Source organism: Panthera pardus, unplaced genomic scaffold (assembly GCF_024362965.1).
Source record: "Panthera pardus isolate Hobbes unplaced genomic scaffold, ASM2436296v1 HiC_scaffold_10, whole genome shotgun sequence".
Lineage (NCBI taxonomy): Eukaryota > Metazoa > Chordata > Mammalia > Carnivora > Felidae > Panthera > Panthera pardus.
In genome coordinates this window covers 74312598-74326688 of record NW_026526655.1, presented here as the reverse complement: position 1 = coordinate 74326688, position 14091 = coordinate 74312598, and the positions used below count along the sequence as shown (strand labels likewise).

General features: G+C 38.7%; 1 protein-coding gene across 1 annotated transcript in view; it reads left to right on the top strand.

The window, feature by feature from the left end:
* GALNT5 (polypeptide N-acetylgalactosaminyltransferase 5) overlaps positions 1-13073 on the top strand; it is a 41451-nt gene extending 28378 nt beyond the window's left edge. The window contains exons 7-10 of the mRNA XM_019456794.2: positions 667-990; positions 5979-6059; positions 9147-9308; positions 12496-13073. Coding sequence (XP_019312339.2) covers positions 667-990; positions 5979-6059; positions 9147-9308; positions 12496-12636 — 708 coding nt within the window. The 3' untranslated portion in view covers positions 12637-13073. The remainder of the gene's footprint in view (positions 1-666; positions 991-5978; positions 6060-9146; positions 9309-12495) is intronic.
* The last annotated feature ends 1018 nt before the right edge of the window (positions 13074-14091 follow it).

Here is a 14091-nt window from a genome sequence, read left to right as displayed (position 1 = left end):
ATTCAGTAATGGGTCATCTTAGTGCAAGTGACAGAGGTACAAAAAGTGCCTTTAGAGCAGGCCATCAACAGGTGATGTTGCAGCAACTTTGGACATCTCAGACAGCTCTGGGTATTTATGGTCATTGATCAACACCTAAGAAATCCTTGGCAGTAGCCAGAGTGAAGAGAATCCAAAAGGCAACTGTTTTCTTAGGGAATGGGTTGGTATATAGTAAAAGGGGTATTACTTTGAGCTCATTTTCAAGTTGTGTTCCATTAAGTTATATGGATCACCCCAAGATGTAAGGAGGGAAAATTGAAAAAAAAAAAAAAAAGGAAATATATACTCCTTACCCTGATCCAACCAAAGCAAGACTTCATACGATATATTTTATACACTGGGATTCTGTGAGAATTTATTAAAAAAAGATGTACACTGCAGGGTAGGGAAGAAAACAATATATAGTTTACAAATCCTAAAACGCTCCACAGCAATGTACAAAGCTAAATAAACCTGTTGAGCTTAATTTGAAACCATTGAAAAAGATTTTAGACGTTGACAGTAGTACTTCAAGCTGGGGGTGGGGGGAGGGGGGTAGTCACCAGGTGGTTCCTGTCATTGTTAATTGCCCATGAATTGTGGGCAGTCATGTGATAATTGATGCTTCCTATCAAACTGTTACAGGTATGGATGTGTGGTGGTGAAATTGAGATCATTCCCTGTTCCCGAGTAGGCCACATATTCAGAAATGACAATCCATATACCTTCCCCAAGGACCGGATGAAGACAGTAGAGCGGAACTTGGTGCGGGTTGCTGAGGTCTGGCTTGATGAGTACAAGGAGCTATTCTATGGCCACGGGGACCACCTCATAGACCAAGGGTTAGATGTTGGAAACCTCACCGAACAACGGAAACTTCGAAAGAAACTAAAATGCAAAAGTTTCAAATGGTATTTGGAGAATGTTTTTCCTGATTTGAAGGCTCCCATTGTGAGGGCTAATGGTGTGGTAAGTTCAAGGAGCAAGTTAAATTGTGAGTCCATAAATATTAAATTTAAAAACTCTTGAAAAAGTGTGGAAAAGAATGAAGGATTACACTATAAATAAATATCCAATATGAGGGCAGATGAGACAGAGCATGGTTAAGGATTAAATATAGGTGAACTTAAGGGAGGCTTTTAGGCAGCTACATTCATTGATTAATTCGGCAAGTACCTACTGGATATCAATAAACCACACAGTATTTCAGAACTGGATTATAGGGTAAATATGTATAAAGTAGACTTGATGCCTATTTGTGGAGCTTAAAGGTGAGTAAGGGAAACCATGTACAAATATGTAACGCTTAAATAAAAAGTAAAATGACTCTAATTTAGGGAACTGGTCCCTAGTGACCAGTCCTTCTAAGCTAGAATATTCAACTCTGAGGAGACATTGAATGCTAGCCCTCAAAGACAAGGGTCAGCCAAACTTCAAAAAAGAGAGCCCTAGGCAGAGGACGCCCCTTGTACAAAAACTCTAAGTTAGATGACTGTCTAGGCATTCAAAAACTGGAAAGAAGATGAATGTTGTCAGGGTGTGAAGGAGAAAAGAATGGCAACAGATGAAGAGGGAGAGGAAGGAAGAGTGGTCCCATGGGTCCTTATAGGCAGACTAAGGATTCTCCTTTCCCTTTCCCTTTCTTTTTCTTGTTTCTTACTTCCTTTCTTTTTTCTCCCTCCCTCCCTCCCTCTCTCTCTCCTGCTCTTTCTTCCCTTCCTTCTCTTTCTTCCCCTTCCTTCTCTTTCTTCCTTCCTTCCTTCCTTCCTTCCTCTCTCCTTCCCACCCTCCCTCCCGTCTATCTTTTCTTTCTTTTCCTTTCTTTCCTTTCCTTTCCTTTCCTTTCCTTTCCTTTCCTTTCCTTTCCTTTCCTTTCCTTTCCTTTCCTTTTCTTTCTTTCTTTCTTTCTTTCTTTCTTTCTTTCTTTCTTTCTCTCTCTCTCTCTCTCTCTCTCTCTCTCTCTCTCTCTCTCTTTCTTCTCTCTCCTGAATGTAATAGGGAGCTATTGAGTAGGGTTAAGATTGGAATGACATGATTTAATTAGATTTTCACAGATTTCAAACAGGAACTGAAAATAAAAGACAATGACAAAGAAAATTCCAGGGCACAACATAATGGACCAAAAAGGAAGAAACTGAGCTAGACAGGTTGGACACAGTACAAAATCTATGAAGTAAAGCAAGAAAGTAGAGAAACTGGATGAAGGCCATTTCAAACCCATTCTAGGAGTGGGGCTTAATTCGAAGAGGATGGCAAGACGTGAGGATACTTATCATAAAATGGGTTTAGAGGTGATTAGTCAAGACCTGACCTAGAGCTTTTCCCAGTCATGCATATTTTTAATCCGTGTTACTGCTTTCTCATTTAATTTTTATTTATAAATATTCCCAGCATTATTTTATTTTCTTTCAGAGTTTTCTTTTTCTTCATGCAAGAGGTTCTCAGACTTGACCATCAGTAAGCCTGCTATTTTAGGCCACGTTTTTTTCAATTCTCCCTAGAAAGTGAATTACACAAACCAATCACTCTCTGTCTAGGAAAATTCCTGATGGCAAGGACGTAGTAGAGCCATTCTCCCAGTGTAGGGAAGATCCTGGAAGAGCATAAAAAAGAGGAAACTTGAAAATTCAATTGACAAATAGTAAAAGTGATCTGTTTGTAACATAATGTAGTATAAAATGATCATTTTTATAGGTCTAAATAGAATAGCAGCTATTTCAGGTGGTTTATCCTGATATTTTTTTTCTAGGTAACTCATTAGGGAGAACACCGTGGATTTATACACTATTCAAATTATTTGTCTGTAAAATAAACTGACACTTTTTTTTTTTAAATTCCAACTCCTGAGTAAGGAAAAAAGAAATTCTCACCATATTCTGTCCTAACACAGAATCTCAGCAAGAGCATTACTGAACTTTAACCACCAGAGGGAACTAAAAAACTACCTTTTGCCTCCTCTGTGAGGCTAATGTGTATAAGAGTTCCCATGAAATTTTTGAAGAGCTCTTCTATAAACAGCCTGCTGATGCCTGAGCTATAATATATTAAAATGTACAAAGTATTTTTAAATTATTTTTTTGAATTCTATTTGTTGCCTTCCTCAGACAAATTACAATCAAGATGCCATTGGCTTCTCTTTGAAGCAACTAGTAGGGAGCATTATTACCACTTAAAAAAAAAAAGAAGAAGAAGAAGAAGAAGAAGATCTTTCACTAGGCATTTCAGACTTAAGATTAACTGAACCATTATTTTAGGTGGAGAGTCTTGAAAAATCCCAAGAAAATATTTTACAATTTAAATCCAGTGAAAGGGTTTTTGTTTGTCTTCTTTTCTTTTTTATAAGAACCGATCATTTATTGTTGAACCAAAAATGTTTGATGAATAAAAGAACCTCACTAACAATGTGTCTTTATACACATTGGATTAAATGGTTAGTAAGCAGCCTATAGCCTAATGTTTAGCAAATGCCGTGATAAACTGTGGGAAACTCCACCTCCTAAATTGGAAAACGGAAGAATTCAAAATGGATAAATTTTGAAAAACAATTGAAAAATTTACATACTTCCTGGTGAAAAAAAAAAGATTGAAATTGTTTACATTAAAAACACAAATATAATTTTTTAAGTTTATTTATTTATTTTGAGAGAGACAAAGAGAGAGCATAAGCAGGAGAGAGACACAGGGGGAGAGAGTGAGAATCTCAAGCAGGGATCCATGCTCAGCATGGAGCCTGAGGCAGAGCTCAATCCTACGACCCTGGGATCATGACCCCGAGCCAAAATCAAGAGTCAGAGGCTCAACCTACTGAGCCACCCAGGCGCCCCTGAATACAAGTCAATGTTTAAAACCATTCGCAAGTCAATAAAGAATAACAACCCCTTAGCACTTCATAAATCGTTTATACTTGAAGAAAAGCAGTTTCTCCAGAAACCTCTGATCAGGAGGAAGGGAAACAAATCTTCAGAGAACTGGGGGGAGTGGTAAGTAAGGGAAAGAAAAATCTTCTCCTTCCATCCAATGCCTTTCCATGTTTGGCAGAAGGGACTGTACAAAATAAATACAAAGTAATCAGTTAAACCAGGGATTCCCATATACTGCTCTGGGCAAGGTTAGTTGTGCTGCCAGAAATAGGATCCCAGGGCCAAATATATTTGGCAAACACACTGCACTCCCTCGTGTAGCAGACAACTAAACATTACCATCCTAGGGGTTCTGCCAGGTTCTGGAGCAGTCCAACCTGTTCAGCTGTAGTGAAGCCAGAGTTTTCCAAACACGTGGGAAGATATTTTCTGAGTAATCCACAAATACAGAAGTTTATATTTATCTCAGAGAAAATCCAGACAACAACTGGATCGCATTTCCCTTCTTTAATCTCTAGGATTATCCTCCTTCAGTGCATTTCTATTAAATCTCTTCTCTGAAGTTGATTCCTTCTGTGTGTCCTGACCGCTCCATTAACTAGTGGTGGATTGTCTCTTCCCATATTTGTCACGTTAAATTGTGAATAGAGCTTTCTTTGAAGATTTCTGATGGAAATTCTGTCCTTCTAGAGTTCTTTTCCATGCCAGCCACCCTAGAAGTAACCACCCTGGCACTATTTTTATGCCTGTCAAAGTTCCTATCCAATGCAAGTAGTTCACCTTGCATCTCAAACCCAAATGAAGGTCAATGCAAGGTTCAGATTCCCAAGGGAGAATCTAGCTTCCCTGTTGTCTCCCTGTGCCACTGGGTAAATTGTTTTCCCCGGGACACCATTCTAGTGAGGGTCTACAGTTGTCCACCTTTATGTGAAAGACTGCAATTCCAACTCTCTGGCTTGTCCATGCCCAAGTTTTTTCTCCTGTCCTTACAATATCAGTCCATTGCTTACCAGCATTTGCGATTTTTCCACTTGCTAAAAGGTTTTGTTTTGTTTTGTTTTCTGCATTTGGTGGTCCCTGAATATTTGCCTTACTTTCTTGCAACCTAAGCTATGCATGTAAAAGTGAGGACCAACCAGTGAGCGTGCTGTTATGAAGGCTCACAACTCTGTGAGCTGGACAGTTGCATCATAAAGCACCCCGGATTTAGAGCTCTGTGTTAGGCACGATAGAACAGGAAAGGGCACAAATAGTGTCCCTGCCAACAAAGACTTTCCCCCCACTCCCAGCTCATAAGGCTTTTCTGAGTGTAGATTTGACTCTACACAGCTCTTCTAGAAATCTAAGAAGTCTAAATCGCCCTATTAACTCACCATCTCATTAGCCTTCCCCAAGATGTCAAAGAGGGCAAGAGAATCAACATTTTTCTGCATTAAATGGTGACTTATAGAAAGCTGCCTCCATATTTGACCCTGTAAATCCACTAAAAACCTGGGGGGCCTGCCAGATAGTGTCTTTAAGCTTGGCTCTGTACTAGCTTTCATGACTTTCCTATAATGAATTGTAGCTTGCCTGAGTCATTAGGAAGATTCTGACAGGGAATCAGCTGGACTCTGCTGTTCTTTGAAGGACTCCATTTATCTATGATTCAGTGCCTAAGCAGTGAAATAGCTTGGAGGGGTCAGCCAGGGAACAGAGCCCATAACTGTTGGTTTGATTAAATTGCAAGTATGTGCGTTGACTTTTAATGTATGCATCAGAAAAACTTGAGACAAGAAAATAACTACTTCTCATGCTACCTTTTGCTCATTCCCTATTCAGCATTCCAGGCAAGGGTTAATTAAAAGCTTCTGTTTGTTGGCTCTGTGGCTGAATCATAGGCCTAAATTGACAGATTGAAGCTGTACTTTAGCAAGATTACATTATGTCTCTGTTAGAGATAGCAACCAATAAAATCGTATAGTGCTAAGTAATGCTAAGCTATCAACTTAACTATCTTTTAACCTTATTATAGTTTTATGGCCTGTGTTTTCTGAATGTCTTGTTCTACTTCAAAATATTTTTTTCTTAATGCATATTTTATATTTTGCTTCCTAGCTTATTAATGTGGCCTTGGGCAAATGCATTTCCATTGAAAACACCACAGCCACTTTGGAAGACTGTGACGGAAGCAGCAAGGTACCTGGGCTGGGTTTTCTTTCTCATAGGTGCAGTGAATAGATGGCCCAGGTGTAGGTGATAAGTGCAGGGTATGGCACATTTACTGCTCACTTGAGAAATTTATTTTCGCTTTTACAAACAATAATTAATTTATAAATTTCTACATAATCATACGCTTGGTGATAAGAGAGCCCACAACTAAACGTACAGACAGCGAGCAAGGGAGTAAAAGTGTGGGTACTGAAGTCAACCCACCAGGGACCCAATGCTGGCTCCACTGCTTTCGAAAGTGTGTTAACTTTGCAAACCCTTTAACCTTTAGGTAAATAGTCGTGATAACAGTCCCTCCCCCTAAAACAGGTTTGAAGATGAAATTATGTGATACCGATGAAGCATGTAGAACGATATTTAACACTTAGTGCTCCACAAATGTTCACTGTTATAATGATAAAGACACAAAATGTGAAAAATTTAAAAAAAGTTATGTATAAAGATAAAATAATAAAGGAAATGAAGGAAGAACATATTTTTAAATAATCTAAGGGAGAAATTTTGTTTTGATTCAGTCCCCTCCTCCCCATTCTCATACATATAAAGGAGCATAATGCAAATTACATAATCCATGATCCATGATCGAAAACCCTTCAACAAATCTCTGACAAACTCAGAACACAACGGATAGGGGAGGAAGGAGGGGAGGAAGGAGGGCCCAGGAGCACAGGGAAAGGACTCTGCAGTGCTGGAGGTGAGCTCTGAGTGATGGGACCTCCCTCTTCAACATGCGTTCCCTACCCATTCTCATTCTGTGGGGATATTATTGGTTTGGGTGCCAAATAAAACTCATAGGAACATCAGTACATGAGTACAATGCAGCTTCCTAAAATTGTAGATCACACTTTGGTGGAGAAATCATTTTGTGATGACAATCTAGGCTTGCCCAGACTTTGACTTAGAGACATTGCCTATATATATATATATATATATATATATATATATATTTATTTAGTTTTGACAGAGAGAGAGACAGAACATGAGCGGGGGAGAGGCAGAGAGAGAGGGAGACACAGAATCCAAAGCAGGCTCCAGGCTCTGAGCTGTCAGCACAGAGCCCGATGCAGGGCTCAAACTCACAGACTGCAAGATCATGACCTGAGCCGAAGTCAGACGCTCAACCGACTGAGCCACCCAGGCACCCCAAGACATTGCTTATATTTTTGAGCACATTTCCTCTCCACTCTTAATTCAAAGCTGCTACTAGAAGAAAGGCATCTTTGTCATCTGTGTTGCTATAATTCAGCTAAGGATTATAAACTTGAAGCTAAGGGAACTCTCTTTTAATTAGGAAAGAAGGGAGGTAGAGGGAAGAGAAATGTGTCAAAAATCATTTGAAATACACAACTTGCATATTAACCATTCAGAAAGGAAATAAAGTCATAAATTATAAAACCACAAGTAGTCCGAATCATATGAAAGCAAAATATTATTTAAGTCAGTCCTTCAAGACTCATCATTTTAGTGATTTTCCATGCCTGATTAAACCAGTATTTTATCTGAAGACCCAAATTGTAGTCTGGATAACCACTGAGCCTCTCAAGGACATACTAGGAGGTGAAAATATGAATATGCAGCCCCCTGCTTTCAAAAAAAAAAAAAAAAACACCCATCTCCCTTTTTGTCTTGTTACTCATTTTTAGCTTCTGCTTCTTATAGTTTGTTTGAGTAATAAGAAGTAAGGGAAAGTTGGAGGAAGTTAACTTATCTGGGGCCGAATTAACTAAACTTTATACCAAGCCAGTTAATAACATTCATCCAAAAAAAGCACAAAAGGAATAAATTTCTAGGATTAACCACCAAGCTCTATCCTTCACCTTACCTAAAAAGTCCCCTATTAGCTTTTCATTAACTATTAACTTTTCAACCAGTTGAGATGTCCCTTCTAAAGGTAATATCTAGTTTCTCTTTGTAGCCACCTCACTTCCTTGGCATAAGACCATGCATCTCAAATTTTAATGTGCACACAAATCACCTGGAAAGTTTGTTACAATACAGATTCCGATTCAATAGTTCATGATGGGGCTGAGAGTCAGGCGTTTCAACTACCTCCCCGGTGATACTGATGTTGGTCCAGGGAGTACCCTTTGAGTGGTGAGGTCTAACCCAATGACAAGTGTGATAATCTAACTTACATCTCAGTTACATTACAAATGATTCACTAGATAAAAACATTTAGATAGATTTTACCAGAAGTCTATTTTTTATGTTTATATTGGTGCAAAACAACAGACGTCCCCCAGACCAAGAGCCATAAAGTAATTGACCAGACAGATAGTACTAGGTTGTAAATAACTGGAGAAAGGACTTATAAAAATCTAAAACCTGGTTTCAATACCTGAATCAGTATTTACTTTAGACTTCAGCAACTCTCCCAAACTGGGCTTCTCCAAGAGTAATTCTTGGGAACTAGGGGATGCTAACAGAGCAGAGCCCAATGAGTCTTTCTGCTATCAGCAAAGAAAGATTTTTGACATTGCTTACATTAGAAACATTTTTTACCCTTAAGAAAGATTGTGGACCTTTCCTACAAAGCCTCTAGGAGTCCAGTAATCTGGATACTCTTAAAGAAGCATAATCATTTCCACCAAAGTAATTTCGGGCTGTGACTTAGACCTCCTTGTAGCCCTAATGGCTCCAGGCAGGTGGTTTGAATGTTTCACTGCCTCAAAACACCAGGCTTATCTGGGGTTCCGAGTTACCTGAAATGACCTCTGTTTGCGCCTATGTACTAACTGCACTAAATAATTTTTATTATTGCAACTCACATTTATTGAGGGCTTACTGTGTGGTAAATAAACACCTAGCAGTCATTACCTCAACTCTCTGAGATACACGCTGTTGCTATCCAACTTAAAAATGACAAGAATGAAATGCGATATGGTAATAGTATGCCCGTACTGTCCGAACTGAAAGTGGCAATACCAGGATTTGGGTACAAAACATTTGATCAGAGTGCCCATCTCCTTAACCATTGCTAACAAAACTGTGAAGCAAAGACCCTACCTGTGTTTGTTGCTGAAAGTGACCTTTTCTTTATTCATTTCCCGACAGCTTCAGCAATTTAATTATACCTGGCTAAGACTTATTAAACATGGAGAGTGGTGCTTAGCTCCAGTCCCTGATACCGGGGCCCTGAGGCTGCACCCTTGTGATAACAGAAACAAAGGGCTAAAATGGCTGCATAAATCAACATCAGTCTTTCATCCGGAACTGGTAAGCAAAATATTTGTACCTCTTCTTTATCACAAATCCAACTTCCAATTAAAGGGGACATAAAACTCTCATTGTCGGCTTCCTCACTCAGAACCTTTAAATGTGTTTGTGATGATCGAGGCAATATAAAAGTTCATACAGAGAGATAAACAGATTTTTTTTTTTATAAATTGGCAAGTCCTTTTTCTTTTACAAAATTTATTTCAGGTAGGTTGTTTTAAATATAAGTCACCGGGTTCCTTGGTTACATTACTATCAGCATCTTTGTTTCTGTAAGTCATTTGCCTCAGTCAACTAACAGCGGCAAAAATAATGCTTATGGGCTAGAACTGGTTCTCAATGGTCACCAGAAAAGCCTATAAGGAGAGTATATGGGGAAAACAAGAACCAGCGTGCTTTCTACAAGGCCTGCAATTTAGGATGAATCCGGTTTTTTTGACATTCTGCCTCCTTTCCACAAGGGGTGACTTTTCCTCATCCCCCACCCTGGTTACCAGAGACCTGGCTCTCAACAGGTGTTGGAACCAGCTCCCACCAGCTTGTAGGAGCTAATTGTGCACTAACTTCACATTCAATGACATCACACTGGTAGCTTGAAACAAGCCATGATGGGAGTATTACATAAACCCATGCTACAGACCTGGGGGTGTTTGTCCAGAGGTCCAGCTGTTAATATTTCCTAGACCACCCCTGCTATAACTTCTTCATTCTCAAAGTCCTGACAGTTTTCCTCAATGGTATTTTTTAAAGTTTATTTATTTCTTTTGAGAGAGAGAGAGAGAGAGTGTCTGTGTGTGTGTGTGTGTGTGTGAGTGATGGAGGGACAGAGAGAGAGGAAGAGAGAGAACCCCAAGCAGCCTCCCTGCTGTCCGCACAGAGCCTGACACGGTGCTCGATCTCATGAACTATGAGATGATGACCTGAGCCAAAACCAAGAGTCAGATGCCTAACTGCCTGAGCCACCCAGGCACCCCTTCCCCAATTCTATTTTAACAAGATATCAAATCGTAAGCTTTGGTGTAAGATCTTGGGGTGGCAAGAATAGTTTCAGGAGGGCCTTCCTAAAGTCTCTACTATCTCACTAGCAAGTAGCCATCAAATCCACAAAATGTACTGGGTGCATGAAGACCATCATTTTGCTCAGGCCTGTCCCCAAAGTCAGCACGCTTCTTTTTCTCCTTAGAGTGCCTCCATTCCTTTTGATGTCACAGCCAGTGACCACTCCCTTCATGACAGTTTTCTTCCCGCTCAGGATCAAAACCAGGGTCTGAGCAACATGCTTCCCAATCTTCCTCCCTTTTAATTTTCTCTGTTATATTTCAGTTCCTTCTGGACATTTTTTTTTCCTTGTTAGTGATAATGGCTCTTGTTGACTTATTCAGAAAAATGAAATATTACTAGTGTACAAGTTACTAATTTTATATTTCATGGTGTTGGGAAAATGCATAAACATCTATTGAATATTCCCTTTGGCTTCCTTAACCTTATGCCAAACAAAGCAGGAGGTGTTGGGGGAGGTGGTGGGTTCAGGGGAGAGAAAGGATGAGAATGAGAACACATTTTTCATCTCCAGAAGTGAATCTGTTACCAGGGAGAAAAATTCAGGCTGGTGAGAAAATATTTAGGAGTAAGCAGCCCTTAAATCACATAGGTCTTATTTACAAACTGGCTTGACCCCATTGAGAACTTAAGCCTTCATTAGCTGATTTTTATACAGGCTTAATTTTGGTCCCTCTAAATGGTAAACCAGTTTGTAAAGAGAGTAATTTAATTAAGATAGCAAAAATTGGATAGCTGTTTCCCGACATTGGTTGTGCCTGTGACTTTGTATCATGCCACATAGCTGCCTTCTGCCTTCGGTTCCCCATTTCCATGCTGCTAGATGTTATGGAGATGAATATCTTAATAATAGTCTTCCTTATTTTTTCAGTATTTTGGTAGTTTTTATACTAAACCTCCTGAATCCTCCAAAGCATGTTAACAGAAATGGAGAATACGACTATGAGTATCAAGAACATATCTTTTCTTTTAGCATTAGGAGTTGAGAGCTTCATGGAAGGAAGTAGGGTAATAGTGAGTTTGACCCTGAATACCAATGCATTGTTAAAATGATACATTTCCAACCTGCATTTCAAAGATGTTCTCTAAGCCCACCCACCCAAATGCTCTGGATTATGGACACCTAAAAGGAAATCATTTCATAGGTAGCTTCTAAATACTGGGGCATGGAATGACCCTCCACTACTGGTTCCCTCATCAAGTGTCTTTAGGTTGGGGACAAGTTGTTCAGTTACCACTTTATAATCCACTGGCAGAACATTGTAGATAATCCAGGATGATTTTGCTCAAGGCCAACTCCTTTACAAAACCTTGAGCATACTCAAACATCATCTTACCAGAGTCCTACAGGATGACAATGTTTTTGTAGGAACACCTTTAAAACAAACTATTATGAAGCCACCCCTGTTTGATATATTCTTTTGAATAATTCAAAACAATGTACGTATGATTAAGACTACCTTTGTCATAGTCATGGAAAATTGAGAGAATTAAAAGGTGAAAAAATATATAAAGCCATAAGCATGTTCTAAATTGGTTATCCATTATTTCTAGGATATTCAATAAATATTAACCAATAATAGAACTTCTCTGAAATACCTTTGACTTTTTTCTAACTACCTCTGGATTTTCTGAACATCAGGAATCATGTACTATCAGAGATTATGGTGGAAAGCTTATAAATATATACATCATTTCTAGCACTTTGTATTCCAAGTTTGCATTATAAGGTATGAACTCAATTAAGACATTAACTAACTCACTTTTTGCAATGGGTATTTTTTCATGATCACCATCAATTAGAGAACCATCATCTATCAAATATAGTAAATGCCGTATGGAATTATTTTCTTTAAATAATAGAGTTATCAAACCTGTTGTCAGAAAATAAATCTTTTGCCTCCTCCCTGAGGAAGTCGTAAAAGTCTTAACAGCCTTGTAGCTTGGCAAAGTGAGATAGAGACAAATTTAATACAGTCTAAAGACTGTGTGCATGTTGTTAATTTAGGCAAGAAGAATTCCTGAGGAATCAAAAATATAATTATCTTTTTTTTATTAGTTTGTATTTCTTTATATGGCAGTTGTCAAATTCATTCTGTGGCTCATTCCAGATTCTCTTTCTTTCTAGGTGAATCACATTGTTTTTGGAAACTATCATCAGTTGTTATGCTTAGAAGGAAATGTTTCTCAGAAGACCCTGAAAGTTGGTGCTTGTGACCCAGTGAAGCAGTATCAGAAGTGGAAATTTGAAAAATATTATGAAGACTAAAGAGCAACTAATATTTTTTTATCCAGTAAACCCATTAGACACTGTGAAAATTACAGTGGAGGTGGGGACTGTGTTTCTCCGTGGTAGTTTACATTCTCAAAATTAATAGCCTTTGAATAGGAGATTAAAACACCCACAATAGTTAAGAAACCAAGAGTGAGCTCAGGGAAACAGTCTAACATTGGATTGGAGTCCTTCTTCAACTCTAGGTGGCCTTTTGAATTGCCTGCTTCCTGTCCTGTGCTGGACCTCAGCCTGCAAGCTTCCCTATGTGATCAAACAGGTAACTGGAAATGAAGCCAAAAGTACTGGAGGAAGCACAGTGATATTCACGATGACTGAGTCTGATAATAACCAGCTCCTTGGGCGTCACAAGTTGGTATAATCAATGAGAACCTAGACCTTTATTTACTGTTTTTAATAAAACAATGACTTGAGTTCCTATGGTGAAAAGACCTTAGAAACACACACAGATGCCATCTTGATGAAGTCCCTTCCAATTACACTCATGTTCGCCTACCAGTGTGAAGAGTATCAATATCATACTCCCCAATGGTAGAGCTTTAATCTAGATGACTACATAATGTTATTTTGTTTTGTTTTTTCCCCATATGAGTCAATGGAAAAAAATTTTCAGTGAGGAAGTCAAATGCTGATTCAATTCTAGACATACACATTGTTTTAATTCATTTTGTGCTTTTAAAGCTACACTTAAAAAAAAAAAAAGTCTTATTAGCAACCTCCTAGACCTATGTGGATGTTAAAAAGGAAAGAAAAAAGGCAAAGAAAAAGACTGGGTGGGTCACAGTACACAGTAGTCACGAAAAATACACTTAATCGTTGAACACGCTCTAATGCAAGATCAGATAAGAGGAGCTGAAATAAATAAAGCAGAAATAGAGCAATGAGGGGCACCTGGGTGGCTCTGTCAGTTAAGCCTCTGACTCTTGATTTAGGCTCAGGTCATGATCTCATGATGGAATAGATCCCTGCATCCTGCTTGGGATTCTCTCTCCCTCTCTCTCTGCATTTCCCCTGCTTGTGCTGTCTCTCTCTCTCTCAAAATAAATAAATAAATAAACAAACATATTTTTTTTTAAAAAAAGAAATAAAGCACTGAAAAATATTAAAGATTTATATAAAATAGTATTTTAGATTTAACAGCATTCACAGGGTTGAAATATGTTTAAAAAGCTCTAAAAGATTCCAAAGTAGAAATAAAATGAAGTAAACATAATGAAAGGGGAAGAGAATAAGAATATACAACCCTTAGGAAGAGAGTTAAGAAAAAAATTGATCTAGACTTGGCCAAAAAAGAAAGGGAATATAGCACCTCTATGGGGTGGGGTGGGAGTGGGGAATAAGGCCATAGATGTGGACCTAGTGATAACACCGATAAATTGGGGACAAAGTCCAATTTTTCTTTGGTCCAAACTGAGCTCCTAATCTTAGGGA